The sequence below is a fragment of the Necator americanus genome, chromosome I, assembly GCF_031761385.1.
Source record: "Necator americanus strain Aroian chromosome I, whole genome shotgun sequence".
NCBI classification, from domain to species: domain Eukaryota; kingdom Metazoa; phylum Nematoda; class Chromadorea; order Rhabditida; family Ancylostomatidae; genus Necator; species Necator americanus.
The window spans coordinates 7,312,561-7,332,952 of NC_087371.1; the positions used below are offsets into that span (position 1 = coordinate 7,312,561).

Genomic DNA, 20,392 nt, shown 5'->3' on the forward strand with positions numbered 1-20,392 from the left:
AATTACGGAACGTGCGGGAGACTTGTATGATATGGCGAGAAAAAGTGAGTCAGGTAGTGGATCCAGTGGATCTTGTATACACTTGGAGCATTGGCTAACAGTGATATTTTAAGAAGAAATGAAATAGAGGTAAACGAGAAGCATTTTGCGAATTAAGAACACCTTTATTGTAAGCGTTGGTTCATTCTAAAAAGTATTTAAAATTCAAATTCATTTTCATTCAATTGAAAATAACTTGTATGTCGCCAATGTTTATTCCTTCCTGGAGAAGTGCAATGTGCTTTTGATTTGGGGACTGTAGAAGTTGGAAAGGAAGGGAACGATAAACAAGGGAAGAAGTGTGAGTGTCAGTTAGGGATGTTGCACTAATTGCTGCGGACGCGTTGCGGTCGTTTGAGCAATCACAGGCAGCGTCGGGCGTAGAATATATTATACTAGTGTTTGTTGTAGCGGTAATTATGGTTTTTCTATGGTAATTGTTCTTCAGTAGGCTGCACGTGAACTCAATGCTCTCTACCTAAGCGTTCTGATATCACGTTTCGATATCAGGACGTCAGGATGTTTACCCTCCTCATTTATGGGAAAAAGCGGTGATTGTTGTGTACTATATAAGTAAGTTTACAGAATAACTTCTGCGGTTATCCAATTATCAGGTTTGTCTTTGAGAGGATAATGAAAAGAGTTTGTAAATTCATCTATGAAAGGAGCTTTGTAGCTATATCATTCCCCTACCCTTATTGAACCTTCCCCTTACTCATATTAAACCTTAATGCGCGGCGAGTATCTATAGCCCCGGAGCGGCTAGTACAACCCAATTGTAAAACGGCAGCCATCAATTTTCCCGCGGTAGTATATATTGATAGAATCGTAACTATTGCAGCGCATTCTAGTCCATTCGAACAGTTGTTGGTGTCAAATTCGTTTGAAAAACTGAAACAAATGGCAGAAAGAGAGAGGTTTATGGTGGAAGATGAAGAGCTATGAGTCATCCAGCGTCCTAAATACGATAGTTGACGCGAAATATGCACGTCGATGTTGAACCTTTACTCTCGTATTCATTGTATCATTAAGGAACAGCTGTGCTCGTAATATCGCTTCGAATTCTTATGTCTGTTATTTTATGTTGCCGATCTTTTTGCTTCACTGGGAACCTCTAGAAATAGAGAATTGTTCTATCTTTCTCAGATATTATCTGGAGTTCTTCAGGAGAGCTTTGTAACTTCTAAACTAGAGTTTCTTATTTCTTAATTGAACTGTGTTCATAAGAGTTCAAGTAACATGAGGGCTTCATTCTATATCTTCACTTCTTATAATTAATTAATGAACATAATTCGTAACCTCTAGGAATTTCTGGATTAAGAGGACCACACAGGCCCAAGTACTCATTACAGTGTCCACAGTAGTAGTTGGCCTTCATGATTCGTTGAAAACTTCACAACCCTCAGGAATATTAGAGAATTCAGTGCAAATTTTTGGGATTTTCCTTGAATTGACATTGTCAATCACCTGTGAAATAGGTTTTTTTTACCATTTGTGATCTCGGAGTTGTATCATTGAATCTAAATGTATATCCTGAAGAAATATTCTGATCGTTTATTCGAAGGAAAATAGGAGCATGAACGAGTTCGTACACAACCTCCTTGTTATAGTACTTCCGCGACTTGTTACAACTGAACACTTGTTGGTTAGTGTAATGTACTACTTGGTATAGAGTCGTGCAGTTAAATATTTGTTTTCACCTGCGTTTGCCGCAATATGTCGTCATAGTTGGCGGTAGCATCTTCATTTTTGATGGGTATTGATCGTAGGCGAGACGATTGTGGTGATCCCGGCGATTGCCCGCCTGCCATCAGTACCTATCAGAAATGCATTCGGTGTCGCTAATTGTCATCGCCACCGTGGAGCGTATCCATAGCTCAAGTTCCTTGTATAATAGTAATTATGGATTACAGTTATTAAACCTCAATGATGCTTTTAGCTTCTATTAATGCGCAAATTGAGATTGTCCCAGTCATTTTCGAGGAATTTGCACTTACTTTTTGTTTTCTAAATGTTACCGGTCATGGTTTATTGGCATTAAGTCCTATTTTAATACATTTTCCGATCAAACACACATATAGACATATGACAAAGAAAACTGACGTAGACGTTAACATTTGCTGCAAAATAGAGGCATACTGTAGTCTGGATTGATCCAGCAACTGCAAATCTTCAGTTTGAATCATTCCATGGGCATAAGGCCACGCGAACATTTGAAATAAGCGAAGCACAAGTTTTATAGTTTTGTTAATGTAATGATTCCTAGTGTTATTACGCTAGGAATCATTACATTAACAAAACTATAACTATACGTATGCCCGAAAATTTTATCGAACTCCGTCCACTTCGGTCGTTTCTAAATCTTTCGAATTATGAGAAGCTTGCTGTGAGTTTTTCCTTCCCTATGAGTTGACTTTTTCCCTTTGTTTTTTTTTTTTATTTTTCCCTTTTTCATGATTTTGTTAACTTATGGGTAATCATTTTTCTTTTGATCTTTTCTCAGGTGGTCCACTAGAACCGCTTGATGGATGATTCAAAGCAGCGATGAAAAATTCCCCAGCTGTTGATATTTGCTTGAACGTATATGCTGCACTTCTTTCTGTATCACATGATCGCCGCCGATGTTTATATGTTAAAATATTTATGAAGAGGTGAAACAATTCTTTACATTCTTTTCTGCAGGATATGCGTGCGGAATATGATTGTGATTGCAATTTATGTTGAAAATCAGAGAACATTTTCTCTATTTTTTGCTGACGCATCGATATGTTGAAGATCAGAGTTTTTTTGAGATCAAGGTCCCACACAATTATTTAATACTGGCTGAGTGATGAGGACAAGAGAACGAGATAGTCAAATCTTCCTTTAAACATCAACCGAGAACTGTTTTTCTTCCATTTATTTGCGTAAGTGCGGCGCCACACCGATTATCTTATCAACAGGATGCCGCTATCGTTCGAATTCGACCAAAGTTCCTTTTTTTCTGTTTCCCATAAAAATCTACTATTTGATTTTTATTACGCTGTTGAAAAATTTGTTGAAAATTTTCCACCGCCTCTTACAAAATCAAATTTTATTTGATTTTGTAAGAGGCGGTGGAAAAGTATTGACTTGTATCCGGCCTGGTTATTTGAGTTCGTGGTACTAAATTCTCTATTTATAACTCTTTATATACTTCAATGAATATATACTCTACCGAAATTTACAGTACCGTTAGGATATACGGAAAGAAGCACAGTTCAGTTAATGTGTGGCGCTTCTGTCTTTATCTTGCTTCAACATAGTCCAAATTTCAGCCGATGGGGTTGAAATGTCAGAATGAGAAATTTTTTTTGTAAATGGGAGATAAAATAATGATAGGGATTCTCCGTTCCCTTAGAACTATTTTTTTTTCTTTGATTCGTTTTGGCTTCGACTTAATATTCTCTCGTGTTCCAATTCCTTCGTATTCTTTGTCCGTATTCGTGGAGACTTTTTTTTTCTCTCTTTAAATTGCACTTAACACCTCGATCTTAATGCATTCTCTTACAGTTTTTGGAGATTTTAAAAACTGCGCGATTCGCTACTTGAAAAGTGCGTACGGTTGCATGACTGTAGACGATGTCTATATACTGGGAAAGTGATGAGCATTACTCGATTGAGTTGAATTACTTGATTTCTTCAGTTAATAACAGTCAGGTCATTGTCTGCATTCTCCCTGAACGCTATTCTTTTTCTCGATCGTTGGACACAAGTCTATTGTTCCAGACATCGAGATGTTTTCATTATTTTTATGGACTGAAGACGTGTTTTGCATGTAATCAGCAAATCCCGAATTGTTGCGCGCACTTCATGTTTTTGTAGGCTTTATAACGGCACGCGTGTAAGTCAACGCGGATCCGATCCTAAGAGCACCTGGAGAGCGTACAAACAAACGGATGGAACGCTTTAAACGTGTTTATTCAGTGCTGCATAAGCAGTAAACATACGAACTACTCGCTCACAGCTCAATAGCTAGCTGCTCTGCTTGACTAAATAAGCGTAGGGGGGCGGAATTGTGCTTTGAGACTTCGTTAAGTCACTTTTTTAAAAAGGAAAAATACTCCTAAAGATTTGCGCCACGGATTTGTATTGAGTGATCGTTTCTTGCTTTTTTTTTCGCCCAAAGCTGCAAACATGAAACATCTGGTCTTGGACACTAGCAGATTCTTTTGCCTTGCAAAGATGTTGAGATCAAAGAACAGCATTGGTTGCCGTGTTTTAATTTGAAAACATTTTATGTGTGTGCTTATGTAAAATTCAACTTGACTGAGGAATATACTTTTGTGTGTGCGGTCTATGTGTTATAAGTCCATCTTTCGAAGAAAAAAAAACCAAGAAGACGTCTTGAAAACAATGTTTAAACGTGGCTTATTCGTTTGATAATCTCCGCTTTTTGCTTAATCGTTAGTTGGGGAGACGATTTTTTTTGGAGGGGGGAACCTGTGCAGGTTGCGTACGCACCGGTTAAGTTGCCTGTCTTGCAGTTTTATAGGTGTTTTTTCTTCTCTTTCTGTTTTTTTTTGCTCTGCGATTGTATAAGTTTATTAAGTTGCTATAATCACAAGCGCTGTTGTGCTAGTATGATTATTTTGAGCGGAGTCGTCATACCTCTTTTAGTGAGAAAGTGCATGTTCGGTTACTAGAATTGCAACTTTTTTTTTGCGGTCTGTCTTTGAATGCCGTCCATCCGGCTCTTAAAAGATGTTTCTGTTTTTAGAAATGCCCTTACTCTCTTCTTTCATCATGCACTTGTGACCGTTTGTGCTATTTTGCATTATAATCGCTCAGGAATCCAGTAAAATGTATTGTTATCTACGGATGTGGCAAGATATGATATGTTGTTTCGCCTTGATATAAGAGAACGCTGAGAGAGCATGTGGCCGGTAGTAGAATTAGCGAACAGCCGTGATGCGATCGTCGCTAGCGCCGCCGCATCGCGGTTCAGCGACGATCGCATCGCGAGAAGGGAGACGACGGGAGAGAAGAGCGCCATCACTCGGCACCACGCCCCGCGAGCGGTAGCGTTCGGGATTCCGGTCGCCCGTCGTTCCTCGAGCCAGCGTCAGCGACACGACGTGCTCCTGTCGCCTATTTACACACCCAGTCACAAGAAAGTGCGAGAAAATGATCTCAAGCGCATGTTTGCTTAAGAAATCTTGCCGGTTGATACTCTACACTCAGTATCTATCATCGATGACTGTGTAATAATTGCTAGGCGTGGTCGATTGAGTGGTTACGGTCTGATATTACAGCCATCTCTTCTCTAAGTCTGAGCGGCTCCGTAGTTTCTGGTGCCCTTTTTCCGATTTTCTATTTTTCTCTCATCTACCGGTTCTTTTGCAAGCTTGCTATGACTGCACTTTCTATTTTCATGTACTTTTTTGCATTTCCATCGATCTGGTTCTTCTTGATTCATTAAATGCTGTTTGGTTAGTAACCTGTGGATGCTGGTAAATTTCTTTCTAAGATATGTAGTTAATGCTTTTTTATTAGAAATTATATTGGAAAGTCCAACTAATCCTCAGCTATGTTTTCTCCTTCTTAAGCAGTGTTACAATTAGGACTTTATTTAATCAATAATCTGGACCGCTTCAACCATCAGAATTTCAATTTTTGCGCATTTTTTGATACGTTCGAGATTTATACTATTTTTCGTTCCTCGTGGTGATCTACTAGGCATACTTATTTATAGATTTATGTATTAATGCAAAATTCGGTCTAGTAGATCTGCTATAATTGGCGAAACTCTCCTAAGGTGACCTTTCAGCTATACGAAATTGCTTGCGGCTAAGGTCGGAGTTGTATAGATGTAGGTAAACTTCCGTTGATGGAAAATTTCAGATTACTATTGTAAAAAGTGTAGGGCAAACTGCAAGTAGAGAGCGTGAGAATTCTCGAGAAATAGAAGGCCTAGACGCAGATTGAATTGGCTTTTTCTGTTCATAAATGGCTCATTTCTTTATTTGTGTGGTTGCACGATCATATTAGCCTAAATTATTTGGGTCATTTCATTTAGCATGCTTCAGCAGAAAAACCAAAGTGTTTCTTTGTGATAGAATGAGAGAGTTGAGTTAGTTTTAGATAGTTAATTACCGTATAAGGAGTAATACATGAAATATGTCCTGTTTAAGCTTAATAGTGGGCGGAAAAAGATTAAGACAAGTTGTGATCAATAGTTTTATGGGGTTTTTTTTTTTAAGATAAGGCTGTCGGAGACTTATGTTAGGGAAGGCGCTGAGCGCTTATCGTAGACGGGAAATGTTGATTGTCTTTTGAAACAACGAGAAATTCGTTCGGAGAGCATTTTTTTTTTGGATCAGATTTGATGTTATAATGTTAATTTTGAGTTGACAGACTGCTAAAAGTGAAAATTATCTGCAGAAAAGGTCAATGAACGTATGTTCGACTCCAATTCTCAATTAGTTGCTCGTCATTTCCAAATTTTGCTGTGTTACGACGTTTAATGTGTGTTATTTCCGAAGACCTGCGGACGTACAGCGCTCATGTCTTGCTAAATTTTGTTGTTTGATCGGTTGCGCGGCACGATAGTTCAGAGATGATGTTATGCACCATACTTTTGTTTATATGTGCCCAGATGTTACGCGTCTAATGTTGTTCAAGTTCAGGAATCAATGTCATCATTCAAATCGCGCATTTTTCCGTTATCCAAGAGTTCAAAACGTCAAAAATTGAAATGTTACGATTTCCTGAGCAAACATTGTCATCTATTATTGCCATGCATTGTGTGTGTATGTGAGAAACGGCGCTACCGATTTTTTTTTTTTGCGCGCCACCTCTTCAACATTTTGCCATCGTCATCACTAACACCGTTCATCAGAGAATGCTAACCGTTTCCGAATATCCTGTGGATTATAGTGTCCTTGGAGTTTTTGGTATCGTGCCAGACTTTGTTATGGTAATAATGATTCATGCTTTATTTTCTACCGTGACTTTTCGTGGTTCCCTCCTATTTCGTGTCCGAGATGACCGTTCATTTCCTTGAATCCATCCGCTCACAGAACCCTTTAACTTTATCAGGTATTCGTGCTGCTTCATGCGCTATCGTCATCAACGACGTGTTCAGCGATGAATGACGTGAATATGACGGAGACGTTCAACGTCGATCAAATTCAATCGATCGACGTTTTTCGAAGCCGTACACAACTTGATGAGGCGCAAGCAATTTCCTTTCTGAGAGGTGAGTTCGTCGATTTTTTGCAGCTCTTTTTTTTACTGGATTGCGTCAAACAGTGATCGACACCAGTCAGGGGTAAATTACAAAAAGTTGAAAAAGCTTTGAAATTTTGTGTAGAGAGATTAATTGAAGCGTTCGATCACAAAAACATCGTCTGTTTTACATCACAATGTTATATCTGTACAGTTACTGTGTTCGTACTGTAGGTACAGTATTGTGTCTCTCGAATTGTAATCAAACAGTAAATCACTATTATATTCGTATACGTCAGGTAGTGCTCACTGTGAATGCATAATTTTTCAGTTTTGTAACCATAATAGAACACGCCTCATACCGTATCACCACAAAAATATTGGAATACGAATATTGTATTCGTAATCGGTAACTTTAATACGTAAGATTTCGATCAATTCTTTCTGTGTAACTGCTGATGTATAGAAACTGAGTTACGGCACTAAAAAATATGTGTTCATAAATGTTCCCTCAAATAACACCAATACAGAATTTGCCGAAAGAATCGAAGTTCTTTGAGGGCTAGAGGTTGGAAAGATGTGGATGTCAGTTTTTTCAGATGGATATTATTTTTCTTTAAAAGGTTTTTTTTTTTCGGTAACATAGCAGTGCATGAACTAGTCTCGTTGAAAACACGAATGTTTTCCACGAATCACGGATCTATCAAACATGAACAGCCGCAGTCCTCTTTTTTTCGTCATTTTTCTCCATCTGACAAGTGTTCATGGTAGACCAGTTTGTAATGAAGGATGCTGTAGAAGAAGTAGCAGAGCAGCATCATGGAAAAATGCGGTGCATGCGCATCCATGATAGATTTTTATGTACGCCCCGCAGAACTATTTTTAGGGTGTTTCTCATAGCACTCGTAAAAGATTCCATTTCTAATCAGGTTCTCTCGCATAGATTTTTTTTCGGTGCACCGTTTTTCCTTCACACAAAAGGAAAATGTGTAGAACTATAAGTGGTAAAGTGTGGAACAGTGTTTGAACACTCGACTCCCATAGGTTTTTGGTTTTTCTTTTCATTTTAAGTTTGATATCGTTTCGGAGTGGACTTGGAGACATGTTTTCTTGCTTTTTTTTAATGTTTCGAACGATTTCGGAGGTGACCTGGAACATTTGGCTCGAATTTTCTGGTCCTTCTTTTTGTGGAATTAGTTTACTTAGTTTTTTTTTTAAGAAGCGTCCCAAGTTTCAATTGTTGTGTGTTAAGAATCAAGTTTTAAATAAACACTCAAAAAAGGCAGAACGATTGAATTAATTAGATTAAACAAAGCATAACTAGCTCATTAGCTACGAGCTTGCCGCTTTTATCGTCGGTTCTTTCTTGAAGTTTACCTTTAAGTCTGTTTTCCATGACTATGCTGTATTCCAACCAGTTCATTCGCTTGTTTTTCTGCTCTGGAGATCATCTCGAGCTTTGAAGTGGCATGTTTATGTTTGTGTGTTTACGTGACAGCTCATTGTTGTATGATTGTAATTAGGTGTGATTTCGTCGCTCGGGACGTCGTAGTGATGTAGTAGTCGGGCGAGCGCGCGCGCGACATGAATATTTGTGCGTCGATGACTACAAAGAGCAAATAGAGCCACCGTAACAGCAGCTATGTATGTGTCAGACATACGGAAGGAGAATCACTTGCGGAATGTTCAAGTGGTTACGATATGACGGGGTTGATAAGACGTTCGTCTGCGCTCGCTGGCGCTGAATGCGACCGCTGCAGCGGCGACGACGCCGGCGGCTGCGGTGGCGATGGTTGCGGAGCGATGGGGTGACAATATGCTGACGTGGGAATTCCACAGTGTTCATTGAGCAAATGTTATCGGATGTGAAAAAAAAAAACGATCGATCTTTCTGTGGAATTTGTGTGCGAACACAGAGAACGATATCATGCGAAGGGACCGAAGCGGACCGAACAGAACAAGAATTTAGAACAGCTGCTATTGCTACCACTTGCATCCAGCGAATAGATTTTTCTGATGGTGATGGGGATAAATTATGACAGACAAGATTTTTCTCTGGAAAAATTCTCCGTTGTCATCTTAGAACTAGCTTAGCTTAGCTTTGTTTCTTTTTACAGATGACAAATACTTTCTTAAAGATAATATTTTCTATGAGAAGCATAGCAGCTTCTTATGCTAACTTACAGCGCATTTGTGTGTTCTTTAGTTTATTGTTGTGCAAGATCCATATCAATACATAAGGGTGCTATAAACGAAGATATGATAGCAGCAGTGTTTGCCCATCCTGAAGGTTTAAAAAGGAAAGGATACTTTTTAATATTTCATTATTATCGACAAATATTTCTACTACGGGGGTTTTTATTTTTGAAACTATTTAGGTGTCGCATTACAAATCTGGAATAATTTTACTTGAAAAGTTGCATCTTCTTTGTCTTGAAAGTCTGAAATAATATTTTCGAAGCAAACGGTAGCATAGTATAGAGGAGACAAATTCAATAAATTCAGAAAATTAAAAACTGCTTTTATCCATGTAACTTCCTTTTTGAATTTTTAATGAAAATTGAAAAAAAAGATGTGATCCAATCATTTTATATCAACTAATCATCTTTAACCTGATGCCGCTCGCACCATTTCGTCCGCCCCCCCCCCAACCCACAGTCATGGATCATCCAAGAAAACGTTCCTCGTGAAACCTCAGCTAAGCCATCATGATATCGGTTTGTATCCGACCAATGAATCAAAAATCATGTGAATACGATAGAACCCCTTGGGCTAAACCTAGTGAAAGGGAAATATCCGGAAACAAAAGTACTGTGCACTCACCCACACTTGCTCCATCAAATTTGAGCACTGACAGACTGGAAACATTCTGTATACCCTTCGCTACAGTTTTTTTCGTTGCGACTAGGATTACTGTAGATTTTGACTGGAAATTGATTTGCATAGGAATCCATCACTCTGTGCCTCAGTGTTTTTCTAACCTTGTCATATTTTGGAGATGAAGATGAATTAGAAACAGCCCGAAAAAAACGTGAAAAACTTGTATAACTGCGTAAAATGAGTATGAGCTGCTCATTCTTTATCTAATAAGCAACATTTCATTACACTGCTTATGCTAAAAATTAGGCTTGTGAGCTGTAGCACAAAGTTTGTTTTGCTTTCCAGTAGGAGGCACGGGGTGCTTCTTTGTACGTTCGGTGAAGAGCTTGTCGGTAGTCGGCGAATGATTTGGTGAACAAATTTCTTCCGATCACCTTGTCCTTGCCAATTTTATTTCTGTGTAACTGCTTCTTGTAAGTGGAACAATGCTCAGATGAGAGAAAATCCATGTTTTGCGAGCATACATTCTAAACGTGGCAGAGTCGTGGGCGAAATTTTACAGCCGAGCGACCGCGACGCGTCATCCGCAACGCACATATTTTTACCGTTTGACACACAACCTTCCTCGTCCCACCCCGTCAATCGAATCAAACGTACGGCGCGGACATCCAGTGAAAGAATCTTAGTGTCGACTTTTCCTCGGTTGAGGTATAGCGTCAGATTTTGAATTTTTTCTCTCGAATGGAAATTCCTGCAGGTTTATAGTTCCCTATAGATGCATTTTTCCTACACTTTCAAATACATAGGGAGGATTTACTGAATGACTATGAGCAAAAATCCTTCCCTTCCTATTTTTGGAAATTACTTTCTCTGTGGAAATCGATCATTATTCTCACATTAGCTTTATAATTTATAGACCATTTCGATAATATAATGTGAGAAATTAGTGGTAGTGATTAATTCGAATCGAAAAGCGACGTCATCTCACGCTAAGCTCATCCGATTAGTATTCTCTGACGATACATTTTCTGGGATAATGGCTTCCCATTCATGAGAATTCTTTCTCCTACTTACGCGACGAGAATGGTCCTTTTAAAATTGCGGTGGCCGTTCAGCGTTTTTTTTTTTGACGCTGTCGTATAACCAGAAACTAGTTATCCACTCTTTGATCATCGATTTATGCACTCTGCATAGCGATTTTTCGCGTATCGTATTGCAGGCGTGCGATTAACGTCAGTAAATCATAATATGAAACATATCGTACGCACGAATAGGTTTGATAGGATTAAAACCTTTGATTTTCCACGCCGTGGAGTTTTCAATGATTATTGAAACGTAGAGAGAGAGGTGTCTATATGCGATTTGTACGAATCGTAGAAGATTTCCTCTCGTACATTCAAGGGTTTCCCTCCAATTTACCGCGGATTCATTACATGTGATTCGATTCGGTAATTTATGTTTGCTGAGTGAGTTGTGGTTCATTTCCTAGCGGAGTAATGCGCAACGGATTTGGGTGAGAAGGGATGTTATCCGATGTTGTTAGATTACTATCAGTTTTAGTTATTTTTGAACAAAGAACAAGTTAACTACCGTTGTTGTAAAATTCTTACCTGAACTGAGATATCTGATTTCTGTATAGGACGTGAAGATTTTTTCTGGGAAAATATCTCCAGATGTTAGAATTAGAAGTTAAGAAGCAAAAACTCTTCGTTTACACGAAAATCCCTTCAACTCTGTCATTTCTGGTGAAGGTGCACGATATCCTGATAGGCTGACAACGGAAAACAAAAAAAAAAAAGTGTAAAAACACAAAGGAATCTAATGAAGGAATACTAACACGGTCTCTTTGCTGTATATTAAGTAACTCGGTAATGGAAAAAAAAAGGATCTAAAAAGTCTATTTCCTAGCTAGTGCTACTCCTTTCATCCCTTTTTTAATGAGGAAAATCCCAAAAGACAATGCGTCCTATAAATGTCCTAACAACACGACAAAAACGCTTATCGATACCAGAATATAACTGGATCAAACTACCGGACGCCTGGTGCAGTTGTACAAAAGGCTGGTCTCGTAGTGGCGCGGTGGAGCTGACGGGTGCGATGGAAATGGGACCTTTACTCATCCGCTTCGATTAAGATGAGACTGTCGCACGATGCAGTCTCGCGGAGGTAGAGGTCCCATTTCGATCACAGCCACTAACTCTACCGCGTCGCTTACGTAACTGCGCCGTCTTTGAGTCACTTTGATCTATATCAGTTCTATTATATATATATACATATATATATATATATATATATATATATATACATATATATATATATATATATATACATATATATGCATATGTGTATGCATATATATATATATATATATATATATATATATGCAGTGCGAACACCTAAATATAAGTCGTAAATTGTGTAGGCTAGCAAAATTGAGTTGAACACGTAAATGAACTCCGAATCATGGTTATTTTGCATGATTCACTGTGCACATACATAAACAGGAAGAATGATGTCGTTGAGATCCGTTCTGACACATTTTCGTATTATAATAATTTCAGTAAGCACACAACTTGAGAAAAATTATGGTTCGGAATCTGCGCCAGTGTATGTACTCTGCATATATTGGGTCAGATTCTGAACTGAAAGATTCCCCTCGTTGAGGCAGAGCATCAACAATGTTTGATGCTTTGCGCTGGCCGAGGATTGATGGGTTCTGTTTAGAACTCACACTCAACTGCAGCTCCTCTTTGTCGCGAATGGCAGCGCTTGCCTATGACTAATCTGTAACTGTGACTTTCAATTGGGACCGATAGGTGATTCATACATTCCAGTCCTGCAAGCAAATAAAGGGAACTAAAAATATGTCTGCATGCGTGTTTCCAGTTCTCCGAAAATAGTGCAGGCAAAATAGTTTGTTATACATGCCATTTCAAGGGGTACTGTATTGAGATTTTAGGCTGGATTGTATGAATAATCAGTTACGGTCACAGTTCAAAAACACTGGAGACACTTTTCTGCCGTTTATCCTAGGTACATGGCGATTTCAAAGGTTTAATTGTAGCAATCACGAATGTGCTGCATTTTGATGCGTCTTCTCGAAATTACTTTGCCACGTCACATAGTTTTTTGTGTTTAATTTCCTTCAAGCACTCATCTCAAACGTGGACGAAAAACGTTTATTTTAACTCGGTTAATGGAAAACTTCTCATTAAGAAGGATGAATGGTGGAATTAGGGACGGACCATGAATAGGTGGATATGAAGTATTCCTTCGTCACTTCCTCCATCCGCTAATCGATGCAAAATCCAACCGTCAAAAAACATCACATGATTTTTTTTTCGTGCTGTTGAAGTGAAGAGTCTAATTTTCAGAATGCGATTGGGATCTGGCGGTTGCGTTGAAAAACTTCGAGTTGGAAGGTGCACGAGAGGAAATGGAATCAATGACGCCATCAACGTCACATGGTTAGTTAGTTGATTTTCATGTGATTTTATTTTATTTTCCATAGAAACATCCTTTGCAATCTTTTTCTATCTTCTTCTTTTTCGCTCATTTCTATTTTCCAGTTTTATGTCATCATTTACTTTGCCCCGCGTTTGTTAGGCAGATCTCATTGAGGTTATTTCCTGGAATACTTTGATATTCAGCGAAATGACTGTTGTTTATTGGCGCGTATAGCTTTGGGAGCGTACTCGCGAGCATTCTTAATTAAGTGCTCTTTTTAATTTCATTTATGTCCAAATTAGTACTCAAACATCGCGTAGCAACATTTTTTTCTCCAAAAAAATCTTCCCGGTCTATATTTTCTATTGGAATCAGTTCGGAGTGGGTTCTATGCGCTTATGGTTCTAAGAATTTTATGTAGCATTGTTTTATTTCGCAACAAAACAACATTTTTTTAGATAGAGTTTCTGGAATAAGCGAATGGGGCTCACGAAAACTGCCAACGCCGGGATATGCGTTTTGCCTTCCGGACTTGGAAAGACTTGCACCGGATTTTCGGAATTTTCTCGAAAAAGACCTTATTGAGACGCCGACGCAAAGAAGATTGGAGGCGTCAAGTGCGTTCTTTGTTCAAGTCTCATTTTCATCTTAGGATTCCTTACATTGAATCCAGGGTGAATTTTTCCAGAACATCTTAATTGGTGGCATCAGTATGGTCAAAAATTATACCCGCTTTCAACCACGGGAGATGGTAACTGTCTTCTTCATGCTGCTTCCTTAGGTGGGTAATTTCACAGACAATTTTAAGACAGTACACATGTTAGAGATTTACAGGAATGTGGGGACTACATGATCGTCAGCTAACCTTACGTGAAGCGCTCTATGAAATGTTGAAAAGAGGCTCAAGACGCAGCGCGCTGTGGCGCCGCTGGAAATGGGCTGAACATCATGCGAATCAGGTATTTTTGGCCAATTTTATTGCTATGCTAATATTGCTTATTAGGCCAGTTTTGTTGCTTTGGATAGTGAATTCGTGTTAATTAGCACAAATAAAAAATGTCAGTATGGTAGTCGAAATATTGAGAAATTACCGGAGATCCTGAGAATTGACTAGAGATTCAATTTTGAGAAATGTTGCCAGCAATGTGGAGTAAATCAGCGTAGCCGTCTCCCTGGAGACACGACCAATCTACGAACCCTCTCAGATTAAAGCGTAATGACAGTGAGGAGTTGTTATTGAGCGAGGTTTCGCTGGTCTTGCGGAGAATTGAATGCATGGGAAGAAGATTGGTGCATAAACAAATGAAAGTATTATTGATGACAGAGTAGGATCAACAGCTTTTTTGGGCAAGGTCTATCAAATCTTCGGTGTTGGTCCTGTTCGATTTTTTTTGGACATGTCGGAGTTTTCTCTTAAAAAGGGCAACACAATTTGTTGTTGAAAACAATTAAAAACTCAAGTAATTATGCACTTATGAAAGCTGAGGTCTTTTTGGTAAAATTCCCTGCCTTTTTTTGTAGATTTTATTGTGTTGCAGTTTTACTAGTTTGATTAAATTTGATTTTATTGGACGAGATCAGGTAAGGGAGGTTGGGGAAAGTAAATTTTGGATTGACGATGCTAACTTCAAAAGGCATATTTGATCAAAGTTAGGTTGATTCTGGCAATGTGTGGCTTTGTTTCGAGTATCGAAAACGTAGTTTCGTTTATACATCTCATCTCGATGCACTTTATTGACACTTTTCTGAAAAATGTATTTCTCGCTGTCTTTTCTTGTCACATTTTGACGTTTTTGTCAGCTTATTCTATCCTATAGCTTCAAATTCATATTTAGTATCTTCGAGAGCAATGTTTTGTTTTCCTAAGGGATTTGGTCTATGGTGTTATAGGCTAGCGGACTCAGCCTTACACTTTCGGATGAAGAATGGATGCAAGAATGGAATGGTATTGTAGCATTAGCGTCACCTGTACCTAGGTAATTCTAATGTTTTATTTGTTTTTTTTTTCAAATGCTGGTTTTCTCTTCTTTCCTTCAAGTTCTATTTTTGTGCTTATTATTGTTTCCACAGAGCATGTTGTTTTAGAAGAACAGATGATTCGAGTTCCGACTCAACAGATCAAATTTATGAAAGTCTAGAAGCGATTCACGTTTTTGCACTAGCTCACGTGCTTAAAAGACCGATCATAGTAGTGTCAGATACAGTGAGTTCTTTTGTGATTGAAATCTTCTATATCATTGTAATTAAAAGCGTCATCAGCCGTATATTAGGTGCTCCGCAATGCAAAAGGAGAAGAACTATCACCTGTTTCGTTCGGTGGGATTTACTTGCCACTAGAGTGCCCATCGGAACAGTGCCATAGGTATATCGACTGATCGATTGAGATTTTCACAGATATTTCCATTGTTTCTATTTTTGATCAGCTGATCTTTTTCAAGGTCACCACTAGTGTTGTGCTATGACTCGGCGCATTTCTCACCGTTAGTTCCGATGAGACATGACTCATCGCAAATGCGTGAGTGGATTGTTTTTAAGGATTTTGTTCCTAATCAGCCGTTGAGGGACTGTCACTGTCTGCTTTCAGAAATCATTCCCATAACAGATTTCAACCGAAATCTACTTCCAGTACATTTTGCAATAGATCCGGGACCAGATTTTAGTTGGTAAGCATTCTATGCTGGTTCTGTTTAGGATTATTTCTTCGCTAACATTTGATAATCCATACTTAAACTTTGTCAGGAATGAATGTTCTTCACCCGAACAGAATATGTGAGAAAATCACTTTATTAGTGAATAAGATGAAAATATTTCCTTTAGTTGTGGCTTCTAGCACAGTGCATGAAATTAGGACACTATTGCTGTTCTCTGCATGAGAAAAAAGTTCTTGGGATCGCTAAGAGGATGTGTTGAAGGTGGAGTGACGATGATGACGCGTCGATGGCGGCCAGACTAGCGATGACCGACGGCGATAAGCTAGCGCTGCTGAGCGAATACATGGATTTGGTAAAGATGGACGTGAGAAGGGGAAGTGTGAAGAAAACTCGTCCGATACGTACAACACAGACGACCACAGCGATGGACAAAAGTATGACACTTGCTAGTAGTGGTGAGTAGGTCAATTTTTAAGTGGGAATTTTTCATCGTTCCTTTACTTTATTTCACGTTATTTATGCGTTTTTATTCCGTCAAAGAATAGTACATCGAACGGTTTTGAACTAGTAGTATTCGATAAATAACGATGGCCTAATTTTTAAATTTTATTGTTCGGAACGAAGCGGCAGCACTTTTTTTGTGGCTACGAGAGGTTATCGTCCCAAATAGTCTGGAAAATGGGTCGTATTAGCTATAGCCGTTGATTTGCCCATCGGTGGACGATGTTCAAACGTAACATCGTTTGGAATTTAGATCACTTTTTGTATAGAATGGGATATACAAAGAAAAATAATGTGGCGAGAGTCAGGTAGTAAAATTCTAGGAATGGAGTGAACTTTACAGCCCTAATTTTACCGTCTGAGATTAGGTTCTGCGAGTGTCTATGGAATGTCTGTGGTGGCGCTAGGAGGGTGGACAATTTTTAATCTGTAATTGCTTTGTGTATAGTATTTGTATATTGTACAAATATTTAATTAGAATGTCCATCTAGAGTTTTTATGTAGTCCATGAGGATTTTATTTTCTTCACTAGATCTCTGTTTTTACTAATTTATTATTATTATTACGTTTGTTTTTATTTCTCAATATTTCAATGATATTTCACAAGTTTCATCTTGGTTTTAATATTGAATGAATTCGTCCGGTGTTACATTCAAAGGCAGCGTATAACGAAATTGACGTAGTATGGAAACCCCGTGGAATCCACAAAGCAGGGGTTGTAGGTTATGGAACCCAACGTGGCAATGCAATGCGCCACCGTTGTGCACCCGCCGCGTCCTCGAGCGATCGGTCGGAGATCAGTGATGCGTCCTCGCCCTCCTCCTATTCAAGTATAACCAATGAATAGGCTGCTGAGGGGACCGGAGCGTGCACAAGGGGACACAAGGAAAGAATAACGTACATCTCAGGAACAAACGCCGTTCCCTGGCCGTTTTTAGGACGACGAATTGATTGGGGCCACGCTGGCTTCTGCAATCTACAATCCGAACACTATGAGTTTTCATGGGGCCTTGTACTACGTCGATTTCATGATACGCTCCCTTTAAGATGATTGGAACCGATGGTTCTCTGCTGTCCCTCTATGTTCTCGCTGAATATCCACAAGAATAGTCATTTTTCCAACTTTTCAGGAGTAGCAGGTGGTACACAGGAGAAAAAACGAATAATCAATGAGATCACGCAACAGTTCCTTCGTACATTTCGTCTTTCCAATGGGAAAAATAAAGAGAATGGCATCGATGCTCGTGTGAGTGTGTGTTGGTAGTTGATTTCTCTACCAACAACATCATTCATTCTTCAAATTTTGTCTTTGTTCATAGCTATTTCCATCATTTTAGACCTGCGCTGCTGATCTATCGCGTTCGAGTTGTCTTATAGCATCACGTTTGGTGTCTTCATCTCACGAATATATGGAAGAAATGGTTCGAGAGTATATGAGAAGCGCTAGAGAAAGGTTTTTAAGTTCGAAACAGGTGAGAAGTGATGGAATGTCGTATTTTTTAAAAGTAACAGATTCGATGACTTCATTGTATTTCAGCCGCAGAGCGGTAGAAAACGTATTAGCCGATCGTTTAGTGCGTCATCGCTAATGATCACCTGCATCAATCAATATTGTGGAAAGGTTGGAAGAGTTTTTTCTTGGTGACGAGAAAATATGTATTACTAACAACGTTTCAATTTTCAGCCAGCACTTCAAACCAACAATTTCTTGTGTCGAGAATGTTTTGAACATCAAAAAGAGCAGATGACGTCGTTTAATTGTGAAAATCCACATTTACTGAAGAGAATCCCGGCGGCGGTGGTGACTACAACGGCGAAAAGTACCACAATGCCGGCAATTGCCACTCCAACTAGATGTACCACGCGCGACGCTTTGCGTACGACAGGACAGAACACACCGAGACCAGCACCGGTGCTTGGAGTAACTAAAGAAGGGATGAGTACAATGACAAAGTGGGTTTTACTCTAGAAATTTATCTTTCTTCAGTTTTTTTTTCGCCGTCTACTGATTATTTATTTGAACCAAATTTATTTCTTCCTAGTATTTCAACAATCGAAGGCGAGAATGGTGTCACACATTATTATGTGTCCGGTGAAGATCCACCAGTACATCTATCACCATCGCACACCTCATGTGCTGCCTCGCAAACGATGTCACCGGTTCGCGTCACTGCCACACTGTCGCAACTCGCCTCGTAGCGCCCTGCCCCCTCCGTTTCTGGATCGAGCGTGTGCATATCACGCGATCTGTTTGTTGTTCGATTGTAATGCGCTTTCCGTCTGTGATTTCTTTCGCTTTCTGCCAGATTTGCTACAGAGTAATATTTACGTGGTTTAGAGATGAATAAATATTTGCTGTTTCTTTTTCTCGTTGTTTATTGACGTCATCCTAATATAAAGTTCCTTATGTGCCTTTGGGACCGCGTATACGAGTCTGATTGCTACCTGCTCGTGGTGGCCCTGCTTTAACTAGACGCGCATTCGAGGCGTTCGAGTGTACGTATTGGGAACGTACGAGCTATATAACTCGCATTGTTATATGGCGAAAGATTCCCATACATTGCAAAAAGGAGCTGTCGTCCAGCACATAGCCAAAGTCCATAACCTGAAAGGTTGACTGCCTGAAGGAAGCAGGGAATCTTTGGCACCAAGCATTCGTTTTGTCACGCTGAACTGCCGAACACTCGAGTGAACTCCAACAACCCTCCTTCCACTCCTAGGCTTCTACGATATCTCTGTCTTCCTTCCTCAAATAGGCCAATGAAAGTTACTTGGCGTGCATTCAACAGGTTTGCGTAGCATCGCGCATCCGTCAAGTGCACAAGGACTAGATGGAACAGTTCAGCTGTTCTGTCCAAAAAGAATTGAACCGTCCAACATCGACCAGTGTGACAGCAGTCAGAAGAATGAATTAACGCTATGAATCGAGAGAAGTGATTGCATCCTGCACCTGAACGTACTAGGTTACCTCGTATTGAAGCCGAAATATTGGGTTAAGATCGCTCTTCACCCTATATGGTTGGGATATTCCGAGGCACTGCTATCCGATCCCTTTTTTCTGTTTTTTTAATGTCTTTGAAGAAAAGATTTCCGCCTCGAACGGGTAGCAGAGATAAACAGAGTCACTGGCTCTACGGAAGAGTTCTGATCCTATCCTTATGGATACCAAACTCTTCTCAAGAATACCCCAAGTTCAGGATTCCTCAAGCGGCTCGCAGCGGAAGCCAATTGCTAGAGGGTAATTGTAGATATATTTTTGTTGATATCACACACCTTGGTCCACGAGTCGGTGGTTTCGTCTGCTGTCGCCAATTTTGTCCCCCTCGGCATGGGACACCGGGGAGCTCTGGACCGGAGCTTAGGATTTTAGGATGTCCTACTGTATCTGGTATTCACTTTCTCCGCTCTTCTGTAGCACTCCTAACTGGCCAGATTCGACGGTTTTCAATATGGCGTGGCCGTTAAGAGCTCTGGACTCTGCGGGAGCCTAAGATGAGTAGGTCCTTCTGTATTGGGTGTGGTACTTATCTCGATCTTTTCCTTGTTTCCAGTCCCCCCAGTAACTCGTAGGAACAAATGTCGCTCCCTCGCAAGTTTTTTTTTCAGGACGATTGAGGGGGGAGGGGGCATTGAGAGCGCTCACGCACATATCCATAACCTATACCCCGAACTCTACACTTTACGGCAACTTTCCCAACTACATCAGTTTCATGATTCGCAACTTTCACAAGTGACAAGGGCATACG

General features: G+C 39.6%; 2 protein-coding genes across 2 annotated transcripts; both read left to right on the forward strand.

Moving 5' to 3' along the window:
- Window positions 1-4,934: 4,934 nt before the first annotated feature.
- Window positions 4,935-5,210, forward strand: RB195_004780 (uncharacterized protein; the record flags this gene model as incomplete). The annotated part of the gene is made up of 1 exon (XM_064182772.1): window positions 4,935-5,210. The coding sequence occupies one exon, from the start codon at window positions 4,935-4,937 to the stop codon at window positions 5,208-5,210; it is 276 nt and encodes a 91-aa protein (XP_064034039.1).
- Window positions 5,211-6,901: 1,691 nt separating this feature from the next.
- RB195_004781 (uncharacterized protein) lies at window positions 6,902-18,845 on the forward strand (the record flags this gene model as incomplete). Its single annotated transcript, XM_064182773.1, has 17 exons — window positions 6,902-6,976; window positions 7,099-7,258; window positions 13,422-13,514; window positions 13,953-14,111; window positions 14,183-14,275; window positions 14,329-14,453; window positions 15,385-15,470; window positions 15,580-15,697; window positions 15,765-15,856; window positions 15,933-16,009; window positions 16,079-16,157; window positions 16,407-16,600; window positions 17,777-17,892; window positions 17,984-18,118; window positions 18,184-18,267; window positions 18,331-18,599; window positions 18,689-18,845. The coding sequence occupies 17 exons, from the start codon at window positions 6,902-6,904 to the stop codon at window positions 18,843-18,845; spliced, it is 2,112 nt and encodes a 703-aa protein (XP_064034040.1).
- Between the last annotated feature and the right edge of the window lie 1,547 nt (window positions 18,846-20,392).